Raw genomic sequence first — 15,555 nt, forward strand, 5'->3', positions numbered from 1 at the left:
GGCATGAGGATGAGTATATAACAAGATCATTCTTTGGGTGAGTAATTCTTGCAAGTGTTAGTTCAATCCTCAAAAAACAAGTCGTGTGATGTTATCTCTAGCAAATGCCACCGCGAATCTGTAAAACATAAACATTTAACCACCATTGGGGGGTAAATAACACAGATTTTCATTTCTCACATTTCTTAGTCTCCAAGGAATCCAGTAAGTCCACACCGCGGGAGATCTCAGACCAAGAGAGATCATTATGAAATGATCAAATGAATCTTTGCAGCATTCAGACATCCAAAATGTCCACATGAACAACCCCCTCCTACCCACAGAGCACGGTTAACCGTTTCCACGGCAACAGGGGAGTTACAAAACTCGGGAAAACTACCTTGGGGTTGTAAAGTTCAATCGAGCAGCTGGCTAGCCTTGACCTACATGAGATTTTCTTCTCTTTCTTCACTCCCTGCCTTTCTTTCATGGTGCTTTCCTGTCTTTTTCTCTTGTTTCCACACAGTTGTACGGTAACAACCCCTGGCATTGTGCTCAGACCAGACTGAAGCGAAGTTTGATGGCGCTATGATAAGAGGATCTGTTATCAAGGCTGTTAAACTCCAAACTTGACACCGTTAAAGCCCATAAATCCTCAACGTTTTACGTTACAATACTAGTTTTCCAAACTGCACACGATGGCTAAAAACGTTAAGTTTATTTGATTTCAAACAAAAGTAAAAAATGCAAGTTTCATACATTTGAATATATGAATATATTCAAATCAACGTTTAACTTTTTTTGTCAATGAGCTCACAATAAGTGCAGTACGCAAAGCTGTACGAAATGTAAATATTTATAAAACAAATCTTCACATTTTTCACAGGTCTGATATACTATTTACACATGAGCATATTCAAACCAAAAACTAAAATAGTTCAAATAATAAGTGTAGAGCTTAAAGCATTTCATTATGATTCATGTTTTTTTATGTCTGGGACAAAAACTGGTTTAGTGACTTTCTGGCTGTGTTTTGCCAACAGAAAATTCATCAAATTAAGACTGTAGGAATAAACAGACGATGTCTCACAGAGCGTACAGGTTTACAAACACTTCACAATATTTAGTCCTATCCAGAACACACGGCACACATTGTTAGATTAACACTTAATACTTCACACAAACACACAGCAAAATGAAAGGTTAAGGCTTTTTTTTTCCAACTATCGCCATACACAAGTACGGAGCACAGCTGTTGGGAGGGGTCAAAGGTAAAGCTGAATTTGCACATATGGGGCTGCCACTCACTACGGGACAAACACACACAAATACAATATAAAACCATTCACAGGAACCAGAAGAAATCATATGGCTAGACGTCAAGTATTCTGGATTAGTCATTTTTATCAAATCTAGGTCACGTTTATAATCTAAACAAAGATTTTATTTTATAAACCAAAGCAATGTGTATTTGTTAGGATGTTCAAATATGTCTTATTTATATATAATATACAAACGGTCACTAACTACATCAGACATCCTTATATATCAGGTATTTGTTTTTTATTCACAGCCATGAAAAGACAAAATGGTTGCTAGGGTATCACAATGGGAATGACCCAAGTAAATACAGAACACATTCAAAAGCTCGTAAAAGTTGACAGTCATGTAGGGACACGTTAGTGGTTGTTACCATGGCTGGGCGATATATATATTGCGATTCACACGAATTATACTTAGTGGTCTCTGGATTTTATTTCAAGACCGGTCAAGACCACAACTGTGGGAATTACACTAAATTGCTGGTGCATTGTCTGATTTATGTGTTTACATCCTTCATGTGATTGGATGTAAAACTTCTGGCTTTAAAAGATTTCACCACTTGTTCCTTATTTGATTCTTCGGTTAAAATTGTTACTCTTACTGCTGGTAAGAGAAGAATGGGGGATTGTCTTAAAGAAACCTGTCAACAAAATGAACACGCACAACGGCCCACAATATCCGAGAAGTGATTGCAAAAAACGTGCTTGTTTTTTCATTTGATAACATCTGATGTGATATTGATTTTGTATTATTATTCAATAAACCTCGAGTTAATACGTGACTTAAGTTTTGTTCTATTTTGGCTAGTCCCAAACAAATCTGAACTTTTGTGCATTTCTGAACAACACAGACTAGATAAAAAAGCTATGAAACTAATTCAGTTTCTGAATGTTTTGTTGAAGGTCACAGACCTAAATTAATCTTGGGTGTGTACATTTTTTTATGTTAAAATGTTGGAATTTTAGCATGCACAACATTTTTTATATGTTACAGTAGTTGGGTGATAAAACATGGAACATAAAACATCCTACACATACATTTCTGCACAGTAAATAACCCAAGTTACTTCTTGTGGTGAGGAAGGCGGGACGAGAGCCGTGAGGCGGGGCCGGTGGCGTGAGTGATAGTTGGAATCAGCTGTGAGCGCACCGGTCCCGCATCACGGCTCTCGTCCCGCCTTCCTCACCACACTTCTATTATAATTTTATTATGACTTTTTAGTGTTTTGTGGAACGTTTGAAATAATTTTTTGAGTGCTGGTCTCTGTCTCGGTTTTGTTGGTCTCGACTACAACACTAGTAGGAAGTACTGCTCGATCTAAAATCACTATGAGATTTTGTCGTTTTAACTTGCATTTGAAAAAGCAACACTCGTCAAACATCATCATTATAAATGTACTTTATTATTATGAAAACGTTTGAAGAACAGCGATAGAATATGACAAGAGGTGGAAAGTAACAAATTAAATTTCCTCGCGTTACTGTATTGAGTAGGTTTTTGTGTACTTGTACTTTAAGTAGCTTTTAAAATCTGTCATTTTACTTTTACTTATGTATGATTTGTGTGATGTATTGTACTTTATTATATTTTAAATCACATCCGTTACGGAGTAAAATAAAGTAATGAAAACATTGCAAGGAAAAAGACGCTACCGGAAATTACTCCAGTGATGTATGAGTTTGCGCAAACACCAGAAGAGCGATGGAGACGGAGAAGTTAGACTTCGGTAGTGCACCTGTCCTAAAGGAGAAACCCCATCGAACTCTGACTGCTGAAGACAATGAAGTAAACCCCTGGCCATGTTTAACCACCCAAAAATTTAAATTCTGTCATGAATTACTCACCCTCTAGTTGTTCCAAACTTTTTTACATTTCTTTGATCGGTTTAAGACAAAGAGAGAGATTTTGGAATAACGTTAGCAACAAACAGTTCTGAAACATCATTGACTGCCATAGTAGGAAATATTTAAATGGTAGTTAAAAGTGCCCAAGAACGGTTTGTTTTCCTACATTCCTCAAAATATCTTATTTTGTGTTCAACTGAACAAATAAATGTATACATGTTTGGAAGAACTAGAGGGTGAGTAATTCATGACAGAATTTTCATTTTTGGGTGGAGTATCATACATCACGGGAGGAATTTCCGGTAGAGTCTTTTTCCTTGCAATGTTTTCATTACTTTATTTTACTCAGTAACGGATGTGATTTAAAATATAATGAAGTACAACACATCACACAAATCATACATAAGTAAAAGTAAAATGACAGATTTTAAAAGCTACTTAAAGTACAAGTAGACAAAAACCTACTCAATACTGGTGAACTGCCACGGCGGTACTGCATGTCATCACTGTGCCAAATATAAGTGTAATAAAATTGAAAGTTGCGATAAGGATTGCTGTTTGTAGCAATTCTGTTGTGGATAGTTTTATTTTAAACATTTTCCATTAACACAGAAATGATTGACATACGTTTCTATTGGTGCGTTCGAGCGTAGAACTGAACGGCAAAACCCAAGTTATTCTGCGGGTTCTACAATGGATCTTGTTGTGAAATGAACAGATACATCAATTCTAATCTGGCTATGACCCGCTTGCTTGGTATTGGCGCGTGCGTGCGTAGGTTTTGCAGCGGTTGTGAATAGACATCCATTCATTAGCGCTCCTGTGCACATCTTCTGAACTTGCCCGTGAATTTATCCGTGCACGCCATTATACTTTCTAAATTAATGTGCACTTGTAATCTTTAATCAAAAACGTTAAGCTCCTCTCAACAACAACTCTTCACCACATGACGTCAGCAACAGAAAAGATGAAGGACTATACCGACTGTCCAATGGCCAGGCGTTCTTTGCCTTCCCCTCCAGGCCCAACTTGCAACAAACCAATAAAAAACGCAAAGACAAAATAAAGCCTCGCCTTACATTTTTATCTAATTTTAGAAGCCGTTTCACACGAATAAATGCCACGAACTTCTGTTTCATGGTGACTTTAACAACGGTTTCAGCAGAAACAACAAACAAATGCTATGAGGGCCAAACTTAACTTTCGGTAGACCACCTCAAAGAATCCGTAACCGTTGAGTAGTTGTAATTTAATAAAATGCTATTAATATACAACGAAATATTCATCAAAAGATGTAATTCGTAGCTTTTGACTCTCTATTGCCATCTAAGCTCAAAACCAAAAATTGCAGGTTACTTTACTTATCGTTGCTTTAAACCACCATTTCCTGCTAAATCTGACCACAAAGCTCAATTGTAAAACCATTATTATAAGCTTAGTGTTGAGAGTCATGGTAAGGAAAGAGACATTTTTAACACGATTTGCCATGACAAGAACTGTGTATCATGGAGTATTACAATACAAATGTTTTTGGGGAAATTAACATTGATAATTGTGTTTTTTCCAAACCGACATATAAAGAACCTCAGTTTTGCAAGCAGTAACCATCAATGCACTGATCCAACAGTTTACAACAACACAACTGACTGTATTCAAAGCAATATCATCAATCCGCATGAGACAACACGACACACACTCCAACCAACAAAGCACAAACACACACGTACACAAATACAGGCTGCAGCCAGACATCACCAGGCCAAAAACATAAAAAACACTCAAGATATCACACTCGGATCACCGTAGAGCTCAGAAAAGAGAAATAAATCCCACGTATGGCTCGTGTTGTGTGCTCGAATGTCGATCCGACTGTATTTTGAAGGATGACAATGTCACAACACTTCTCCTCAGGCTAATGCTAATGCTAATGTCAGGTGAACTTCCCACCAGCCTCCACAGAGACCGAACCAAACTGCTGTTCGACACACAATCGTAGGTGTTTTGGGTGTCTCGTGCAAAACAAAAAGCAGATCGTGTATCATATTGAACGATGTGATGCAGGGACGCGGCTAACACGTTTAACTAACGTTAGCTTTGAATTCATTTTAACACGATAAACACGGATTCGATGACACTCGTAGGGAGTTAAACGTCTCTTTCAAACACGTAACGTTATGTTGACTGTAAGTGCGAAATGATGAATAATATTAACGTTACACGTAACCATCAGCGCTGATGCGAGGCAGAGAGCCGCATGCTCGGACAGTCATGCTAACAACTTGAGCTGCAAACAACTCTAACAACACAACAAAACACACACAAAAAGCAAGCAAACAAACAACTAAATGCAGACGACTTACTCTCATTGAGCACCTCCAGCAGCTCGGCGCAGTTCTCACACATGGCTCATAAAGGCGGAAAGTGGGATCAGATCATGGGAGAAATAAAAATGTTGCCTGTTTTCCCTTTTTAGGGGGGTTTAAGGCCCGACGAAATGCTTGATGACGGCTCGTTTTGATGAGACAACACAACCAGGGTGGTTTAGGCTCGTGCGAGCGGGACTGTTTGCCGAAATGTCGAGGGTGAAGACAGTAAATGTGAGGCACTGAAAGAAACGGAGACTCAATCTCCGAGCAGAGCGTTACTGTGCAGACTAGCACATACGGCAGCCATGATGAACTAGGACGGGAGTTACACTTCGGTCATTTCCGTCGGGGGGTTTCGGAAACATTCGTACATTTTCGGATATTCTCGCTTACCGCTGTCTTTTCGTTGACACGTTCGGCTTTTTCCGGACACCTCTGGGGGAGAGTGGGAGGAGCTGTCGTTTGCTAAGCATCGGCTGTTTCCGTCAGCGCTTCTTCAAGCCCATTCGGCTTTCTGTCGGAAATATCGCGGTCTTTCGAAGGCAAGCACGTGGAGGCTTGATGCGTTTAACTTTTTACATTTGCACGGATTTAAATCAGTTCAACTGTTGTACCTAAGCGCTTGGACAAAGATTATGATCCAAGACATGTAATACACAGAAAAAACATTTCACTTTATTCCCAAAATATGTAGGCAGAGTTGAGGCAAGAAGCAATATCCTTATATAGCCTTCCCTTTGATATTATTAACACATCTTTATACCAGTGCATTTATGGACAGGTATATGAAAAAAATGTTGTAAATTTAAAGGTTCTTAAATTAGACCCTTAACAGAACAAATATAACATCTGCTTATTCATCAGACTTAATTCCTTTCATTATCCAGACATTTTGCTTAAATTCCCTGACAAATTCATGTTTTCCATGACTGTGAGAACCCGAATTAAACATTAAGTCATAGCTGCAAATTCTAATTGAATAACGAAAACCACAAAATTAATGCAAAAAGGTTCAATTGTATATTTACAGAAATATACAGTCCTTAGAATGTGCACAATTGACAAGGTTCTTAAGTTAAACGAGTCCTATATGACAGATTAAAAAAACAACAACGCTTTGTAAAAATAACCAACTTTGTTTCCGTAGTACTAGTACACAGCTTTACAAATAGGATTTGAACAGACCCTTCTGTTGTTAGGCAAAAAATACTTTATAGCACAAACTCTCACAAATACTGCAAACCGAAGAAAAAAGAAAATATACATACACACTACAAACTCCCCCGAACAGAACAGAACAGAAGAGCAGTATCACCACTCGTCCTAAAGCATCACATTCATTTGCTGTGGTAGTACATACATACCATGTGGCCGCACAGCTTAGCAAGGCCCTGTCTGAAAACATCTCTCTCTACCTGTGCAACAATTGTCTGTCTTCATGTATATTACATATTCACAGATAGATGGAAAAAGTCAAGAGCAATGGCGAAAACATTAAAACATTTGATTTGCCTGAACCAAACACCAAACAGAAAAAGGAATAATTGATATACAAGAGATACACAGTAAGGGTTCCTTCTATATAAAACACGGTTATGTAAAACCAAGGGGTGGAGACTGAGTGGGAGGAGTCATGGCGAGGGGAAGGGCTAATTAGCGACAACATTGGCATTGATTTGTTCGACAAACATCCATCCATTTGGGTTCTTCATCTTTGTTTTCCTCATTGAACCTCGATACACAAGCATTTCTTTCAAGAGTGTAAAACTGTACAAGTGCTCATTCGCACATCTCCTCCGGAAGCTCGTGGGGATTGAGGATTCCAGGAACAGACATCTGGAGTTTGTGCTTCTCCTCCTGGGCTTGACGCAGAGCCGTCTCCCTCTCCTCCAGAAAGAGATCTGCGGAGTCCTCACCCGCAAACTCCTGAAATCAAACAAAGTGGAGGTGAGCGACGGTGGCTTTTTCACACCATGAAAAATTACGTTTACTGTTGTCTGTAGTGTCAGTCTGAATAGATCAGACATGAAATGTAGTCTAGATAAATAATTTCAATGAGCTTATTATATCTGTAGCTGGTTATGTGTTAGTCTTTCGTTACAGGAGGAAGTGAAAATCTAGGTGGAAGGAAGTCACATACCTTGATCTGCACTAGGAAGTCCCGGAGATGTTCTTTAAACGCAGGAATGTCCTGATTTAAGCTGAAGAGACCCGTGACAAACACCTTCACCTGAGCGCTGAAAATAAACCACACATCAACACGACAGCCACACCGGTGTTGTACCAGCAAAATATTAATGTGCTGTTCTACAGGAGCTTACTCTTGTAGATGTGGGAAGGCCGTCTTGAGAAGGTTGGCCACATACTCCTGCACATAAATTTGGTTGTTGACGTTGGTGCTGGCGTTCAGCGCTACACTGATTTTACCCTCCTCCACCAGGTTGAACATGTAGGCGAGGATGGAGGCATGCATCGTCAAACCTGTCCATCACAAACCATACACATTACTTCCACATTCAACAAACTAATGGATGCTTATGTGTGAATTTCTCCAGAACACGAGCTGGTTACGCACACATCTTAATCATCATAATACAAATTTTACCCCTGGCTAATTTCAGGGCGAGACACAGACATTTATTGACATACGTCAAAACACTTGTGAGATTTATCCAGGCCCCTATCTAACGGATGGGCGCCTTTTATTTTACGTTTTCAAATTGTCCAAATTGCTCTGTGAATGTGTCACTCTGCATAGCAACTGACCAGCCGTGTGAGATGTATCCGTGACAACAGACAGGATGTGCTGCAGGATGTCGCAGAAGTACGTCTGATAGAAGCTTTGAGCGGCCGTTTCTTCCTGTGTAATGTTCTGCAGCAGAGTGAACAGAATCTGAAGCCCTAGACACACAAACATAAACACAATGAGCATTTTCATTCATGCTGTACATGAATCAAGGTTAAAATGTAAGGCCAGAAACACAGTCTACGCAAAGCAAATGCAAACAAAAACTCTTAGCCAATGCAGTCCCATTTTAACCATGGTGTATTGGTATAGGCACTGTTTAGAACCAAACTCTGATCTCTCGGCCCACCTGTGTCGGCCACATTTCTCATCGTGTGTTTGAAGGCCCAGATAATGGAATCCAGCACCAGTTTGAACTGTGCAGGTGGGATAGACAGGTACGCAGGGAAGCACTGGGAAGTGACGGCCTGGAGCAGGTAGAAGAAATGTGTCCTGTGTTCAGGGTACTCCTCAAAGTTCTGAGAGAGTGAAAAAAACACATTCAAATACACCATGAATACCACAAACCAGTCACAGTGACCCATATCAGATGATTGACACCTTTCTTTTGCAACTTTAATCAGTGAAACAGGCCTAATGTCTAACCTTGTTGATCATGTCAAGGGTGCACTCAAACACAGCATCGAAGATCTTTGGAATCTCTGCTGTTATATGACTTCCGAGCTTGTTGACGATGGTTGCCATGGTGCTCAGCACCTCTGGTTCCCTGGCAGCTGGAACGTTCCTTTGGTAGTCAATGAGAACTGCCTCCAGCAAAGGTGGAACAAAGTTCTCTCCCACCTGAGAACACAAGGTAAAGCTTAGTATTCCAATACACTGCTGTCAAATCTTTAGCACTTGGCAGAACCTGTTCTAGGATCAGCACAACTAACCATCTGTGGATCATTGGAACGGCTGACCCATCCTGAGATAAGTTTCAGAGTTTCTCTCTTCACAGTTCGCATACTTCTGATGAGGGGCTGCTTGGTCACCATTTCACCTGTGGACGAAAAGCCAAATAGAAATGGTTGAAGCATTATTTTGCCGGACGTAGAGTAACATGTGTCATGTTATGTGTATATCACCATTGGTCTGGACAGCAGATGATATGTTCTCGCTCAGGCACTTGTAGACGTTGAGCATGTCCAGATAAATGCGGCCCAGCTGCAGGACAAAAGGGTGACCCACAGCCTTACATGCTCGCACGTTGGTCTTCAGGATGCTGCCCAGCTGGCGCACAGTCTCTGCGTCCTTCAGAATGTCCACGTTCTGAGAGAAAAATGCCATCATGTGCTTTGGGTTCAGATGTTATCAATCTTAACAGTCTTATTTAATACTAAGAACAACAGTCCAACTGTTTTGGTTGATGACATCATACCTATCAACTGTTTTTGGTGACCCTATCCCTCTCGGCCTACAAAGTACATTAAGGATCACAAAAAAAACTTCTAGTGCTTACCTTGGTGGCCTGCTGAATGATGCTGTCCCACACCTGGTTGGGGAGGAGCATGTATTTCTCGATCAGTTGCTCCTGCACGGTCTGGTCTGTCTGCGCTCCGATCATGTAACCCACGGCCTCGTAGAACGTGTGTACCTGCTGCGGCTGCAGGTCGCAGATGATGGTGTTGATGTTGTTGAGGATCTCATCGATGAAGGGCATCACCTCGCCCACCTGGACCTGCACAAAATGCCTTCTGCACTTCTGGGCGATCTTGATGAACGTGTCACATGCCATGTCTTGCACACCATCATGGGTCTCTGAGACAGGAGACACTTTCCATTTAGAATAGCATGCACCAAAAACTAAATTTGGTCCCTTAAACATGAACACACATTCATTATGGCCAACAAGCACTAAAAATCATCACCCACATAACACGAATCTGTAATTTTTTTTATTTAACCGCTTATTTAATGAATTTTAAATATCAGGCCACGGGAGTGAACGCCCATCCTGTGCACGTCCCTTAAACGCACACGTGACAGGACAAAATCCCAATATTTCCTCACCGTGCATGAATTCAAAGAGCTTGTTAACAACAGTTTTGAGGAATTTCCAGTGAGCCCTGAGGAATCGTGGGTACTGGCCAACAATGTACATGATGTTGGAGGCAATGATGGCCTTGTTGTCTTTTCCTCTTTTCTGTTCGCACAGACCCAGCAGATCCTGAGGCAGAGACAAACATGATGATTAGATGCTCAAGAGTTGAAACGGAGGAAGGAAAATTGTAGTTAAGGTCAACCACCAGAAAAACAAAAGACAAGTTAAGGCATTTTTACACATTTTTTACAAGAGAAACAATAGATTCACATCGAGCACAAACATTTGACCAATAGACTCTTGAAACGATCTAAATATACTTGTATTTATCATAGTTCATCTGTAAACAGTGAGTAAAGACCTTAATGACTGTGACGAGGAATCTCTTCTCATCTTCCTCATGCATGGCACCACTGATGGAGCCAATGGCCCAGCACAGCATGTTCAGGTTCCTCCAGGACCACTCGGTTCCGTTCACCTGATTATGAAGTTTCTCTGTCATGATCCTCTCCGTATCAGCATAGTCCAGATGAGTCAAATAGACTGAAAAAAAAACAGAAATATTAAACTTCTAAAATATCTCAGGACAACAAATGTGTTGAATTGAAGCCCATGGTAATTACCCAGAGTCTCTCTCATGTTCTTGTAGAGGTTGATAGAGTCTGTGTCTTTCATGAACTCTCTCACCACCTCGCCCTGGTCGTTCTCCACCACCAAAACCTCCTCGGGTTTGGCCATGCGACTCACCATAAGCAGACGTACCTGAGACACATCAAACACACACCCACCCACAATCAGATAGATGGACACACGTAAAATCTGTGCCCACAGATATCTCAACACAAATGACCTTGGAGAGCACAGGCAGGTACAGGTGTCTGCGGGGCGGCACGTCGAAGTGTTGACTGGTGGAGAGGAGTGGAGAGGTTGATGTGGAGAAGGGGCTCTCTCTGTAGAGCTCAGCGGCCAGGTGGTTCCAATACTCCAGACAGATCTTGAAGATCTCAGTCTCTTCGACCTCTGACACCAGCAACATGTAATGTAGAGACTGTACATACAGACATACATTATCAAGCGTGTCAACATCTTTCTACAACTCACTGCGTGCTAAATAAATGTTTTTGAAATTGTTTGTACCTCCATGAGCGACTCTCTGAGGTTCAGCCTCTTCTCTATCAGTTGTCCGTGCTCTTTGAGGAAGGTGCAGAGGAACAGACTGAGGTTTTGGATGAAGTTTTGCTCATCGTCTTTCCCATTGGCGTACGCCAGACGGATATTTGTGTTTAGTGGCAGCATCTGTTGGTTACAATTAAGGCTAAATAAACAGCTTTCCCAAGACCAATCAATTATTCTTTTAAATACACGCTAAGGTTTTTCAGTATCAATGTCTTCCTAAGATACAGAGATAAAGAGAGAAACTAATGATTCTATTTTTAAAACAAATGATTCAAAAAGTCCTCCAATCACAGTGTTCATGCACGCACCTGTTTGAGTTGCGTCATGGTGAGAGTAAACAGGTTGACAAACTGCTCCTCGTACTGACTGACGCTAACCCCTGCAATCTCTGTCAGACATTTCAAAGTCACATTCCTGAACATCGGGACATTCAAAAACTGCAGGAGAGAGAAAAGTTTCAATTAATTACATTTGTAGGAGCACCAGCTTGAATGCAAAGCTTTGCGCAGTACAAAAAAACATCCGGCAGTCCAAATAATCAATAACATTTTTCTTTCATGCAAAAGAAAGCTGAACCAATGCAAGTAAAATCTGGTCTTTAAACATGAAGCATGAGTTTAAGTACACAACAATTTGAGAAACAAAAAGGCCTTAAGGTCAGGTCGCTATGGCACTAGACTAATGATAGATATTATTCTTAATACTTGGCTCTATGTGTGGGAAGGCTCCAGCATGACAGGACACTTCTACTTGTCAACTTTGTTATTTTTATTACCTTGTACACTAGGGTGCTGATGAGTTTGGTCTCAAATATGTAGCCTAACGGAATCCAGTTTAGGAAACGAAGAAGAGTCTCCAACGTGGCATGGACAAGAGGGGCATTCTGGGAATTTTCCTGGTGAACACAACATTAAGTTACAACTGTACAAAGGGCGGCAGATTTGGGCTGATAAGGGTGTCTGTTTGTAACATACCATGACAAACTGGCAGAGCTGAAATATTTGGGAAAATTCACTGCACATACTGAGAGAGAAAGAGAGAGAATTTAATATAAAATCTGAGGCCAACACAAATGTTTTAATGTTAAAAGGTAGTCCTTCCATTCCAAACAGATGTCTTTTAAGGGGTCATGTGTACCTGTCCTTCAGGTGTTTGGCTTTGACCTGAGTCATCTGTCCGCTGGAAAAGTCGAACACCTCCTCGCTGAGGAGTTTAAGGATGATCATATTGTTCTGACACAGACTCTCACTGGTGCGACTCGCTCCCACAATGTCACTGATGAACGTGGGCCAGTGCTTCGGCCATTCCTGCTTCAGGATCTGGACAAGCGTACGTATTTGTTGACTATTCAGGCCAACAACCTCTTATCTACAAGTAAAAGGAAGTGGCAAAAGTAATCTGATGCTCACCTGTACCAGGATCATGTTCAGCTTTGCTATGTAAACGCCTTCCTTCTGCAAGTGAACATGCAATTCAGTATTGATCCATTTATGTTAAAACAACATGTCAACTATGTATGATATCATCAGGGAGCCGCAATCAGATTCCAGAATGTTGTTTGATGCATAGTTTATTTTGACAGAATAATGCAAAACATATTTATGAATTTTAAACATTAAGGGGTGGTTTCCTGGACAGGGTTTAAGCCTAACCCCAGACTAACCTAAATGTTTGTGGTGTTTTGATCGAAAACAACTTGCACTAACATATCTTAACATATATCAGTGTGATTGTTTTGTCTCAAGATGCACATCAGTAATGTTTTTTGCAAAGTATGTTTTTAAAACGACTAAAATGTAATCAATTTAACCAAGGCCTAGTCCTGGCTTTGGCTAATCACTGTCCGGGAAACCGCCCCTAAGTGTTCACAAGACAGAAAATTGTCTGGTTTATGATTTTAACTTACCTCTACACTGTTAGGATCGGAGGATGTTTTAATAATCAGTCCCACAACATACTTCTTAATACCTGTGGATAGAGAAATGTGATATTTTTGCACAATTACTTTAAAACTTAGTTTCTAATAGTTGTAAAAGTTGCACATTTGTTGGATTAGTTTCCCTTGAATAATTCTTAAAATCATGCAACTTGTCCCTCACCATCACACTGATTCCGTGGAAGAACTTTCCAGCGTGTTTTGATCACGGTTTCCAGAATCTGAAGAGCGTAATACTGCAACGCAAGCAGCAATTACATTGAAATCACAAGATTAAACACCAGCTTAATGTGGCAAAATACATTTACCATTCACATTTAGTCTGTTTAGAAAATAACACACCAACGTTGACATACCTTTGTTTTCATGTTCTGGGAGAACTCCAATATGGTGTCAACTCTGGTCCAGGCATCTGGGTGATCCTTCAGATTGGTGAGGACTTCTTGTGCCAGTCGTTGCTGAAAACAAAAAAGTTTTGATGCACCCGTTTATGAATGAGATTTTTTATTTGTTTGAACACAAGCAAACCCTTACCTGAGATCCGACATCATAGTACATGGAGTTAACGACATTGTCCAGTAGGTTGATGTCCAACTTCTGACTAAAATCTAGCAGCTGTCGTGCTGTGTGATCTGCCAACATGGTCATGTCTGCCGGCATAGAGCTGTAGAAGGGGGTTGATGGGAGAAAACCATTAATAACACAAACTCCAATATTAACAATGACACTTCATTTTTCACATCATTTTTTAACCACGTGACCACTAGTAAGAAAGTTAAACACTGTATGCATACTTCACTAATGGGCTACACAAAGTGACTCACAACGAGTACTTACTTGCTGAGCTCACTGTACATTATTAAATAGCTTTTCCTGTGATATGATATTAAACATAACACATTTAACACGTATTTTTTTTTTAAATCAAAGTAAAAATATTTTAATCAATAAATATGAACTACACTCATATCAAACTTGTTTAGCAATCGATTCACATGAAGATGAGTGTGGCAGTTACAGTTACGGCGAACCGTGCGGGACCAAACGCGTTTTCGTTTCTGGTCGCCAGCAGCAGTGTGTCAGCAAACTAGCACTTCATTCAACTCACTTATCTCACTGAATAATAATTATACGAGATAAGCGTTACGCTCATTCTGAATGCCCACCCCTTCGACTTACCTGTTTTAAGCAATTCTCCTTATTTCGCCGAAACAAAAGCGAAACTAAGCGGGTTTGGGAATTGGTGTAGCGTTAATGGTGTAATGTCCTGGAAACGCTCGCCGCATCAAACACGATAAGGTAGACAAAGATGACTAAACAGATCGGATTTAATTCATTTCACACAGCACACGTGTGCAAAACTATTCAAAGCCAAATACGTATCTAGCAAGTTCACTTTACCAGCTAACTAGCGTGTTAGCTCACTACCTAACGCACACTAAACAGGAGAGCACGCAATGTATGAAAACACCCTCGCATTCAGGATTTGTGTCGTTATTTTAATTATTCCCTGCAGTCATTCAATCCGAGTCCTTTTTCGGTCAATGGCCCCGTGCTGCTCATATGTCTATATAACCGTCCACAACTCGCTTTTTACTGCTCCGTCCGTTTCATAAGAGCACCTTCTAAGCCAATCTTTAGTTTATTATCAGTTAATCGTTCGTCTCGTGCAGAAAAACGTTGTTTATAAAGCAGATATCTGCGAGAGCTCTGTGACCCAGCTCTTCTCCAGTCTCATGCATCACACGCAGGACCGGTTGAAACCGGTTCAGACTGGCATATTCCATCTCGGTTTAGTTTTCAGGCCGTAGCGCCGCGTAAAATTCGGACTGCGGAAACGCCCTTTGTGTCAGCTGGTTGGCTGGAGAGCGCGACGCGTGCGTTTCTCTCGTACGCGATTGGATGGAGGTGCCGTCAGTCAGGGTTGACCCCTCCCAGCGCGTCGTTCGCCCTCGGTTTCATGTACGAGGCGGGTTTTTTCTTCACAGCATGATGTGGGCTGGACCGCGTGGAGCATGGAAAATTACTGAGATGTTGCCTGTGATGTACGAACAGTAACTGACCGTGGTGTGTATTTTTAGGTTCTGGCACGTTTAAAACGTTTT

General features: G+C 40.8%; 2 protein-coding genes across 3 annotated transcripts in view; both read right to left on the reverse strand.

The window, feature by feature from the left end:
• Window positions 1-5,859, reverse strand: part of usp34 (ubiquitin specific peptidase 34) — a 46,792-nt gene extending 40,933 nt beyond the window's left edge. For both annotated transcript variants that reach the window (XM_079463236.1, XM_079463235.1), the window contains exon 1: window positions 5,507-5,859. In XM_079463236.1, the coding sequence (XP_079319362.1) occupies window positions 5,507-5,549 (43 nt within the window). In that variant the 5' untranslated portion in view covers window positions 5,550-5,859. The remainder of the gene's footprint in view (window positions 1-5,506) is intronic.
• A 302-nt stretch (window positions 5,860-6,161) lies between these two features.
• On the reverse strand, window positions 6,162-15,245 carry xpo1a (exportin 1 a). The gene is made up of 24 exons (XM_079463390.1): window positions 14,630-15,245; window positions 13,985-14,114; window positions 13,807-13,908; window positions 13,614-13,686; window positions 13,421-13,482; window positions 12,924-12,968; window positions 12,652-12,833; window positions 12,489-12,537; window positions 12,290-12,409; window positions 11,823-11,951; window positions 11,476-11,634; window positions 11,189-11,386; window positions 10,962-11,100; window positions 10,700-10,881; window positions 10,308-10,464; window positions 9,757-10,055; window positions 9,383-9,566; window positions 9,191-9,297; window positions 8,904-9,098; window positions 8,608-8,776; window positions 8,279-8,413; window positions 7,834-7,993; window positions 7,653-7,749; window positions 6,162-7,438 (listed from the first exon to the last, which is right to left on the reverse strand). The coding sequence occupies exons 2-24, from the start codon at window positions 14,108-14,110 to the stop codon at window positions 7,292-7,294; spliced, it is 3,216 nt and encodes a 1,071-aa protein (XP_079319516.1). The 5' UTR covers window positions 14,111-14,114; window positions 14,630-15,245; the 3' UTR covers window positions 6,162-7,291.
• Between the last annotated feature and the right edge of the window lie 310 nt (window positions 15,246-15,555).

The sequence above is a fragment of the Barbatula barbatula genome (genome assembly GCF_947034865.1).
Source record: "Barbatula barbatula genome assembly, chromosome: 8".
Lineage (NCBI taxonomy): Eukaryota > Metazoa > Chordata > Actinopteri > Cypriniformes > Nemacheilidae > Barbatula > Barbatula barbatula.

Excerpts from the sequence above, each read along its gene's own strand:
- xpo1a (XM_079463390.1), bottom strand. The coding sequence starts at position 14,110 with ATGCCGGCAGACATGACCATGTTGGCAGATCACACAGCACGACAGCTG. Across the intron at positions 12,538-12,651 it reads GCCAAACACCTGAAGGACAG|TATGTGCAGTGAATTTTCCC; the intron begins GTACACATGACC and ends TTTCTCTCTCAG. Across the intron at positions 9,099-9,190 it reads GTTCCAATGATCCACAGATG|GTGGGAGAGAACTTTGTTCC; the intron begins GTTAGTTGTGCT and ends TTGTGTTCTCAG.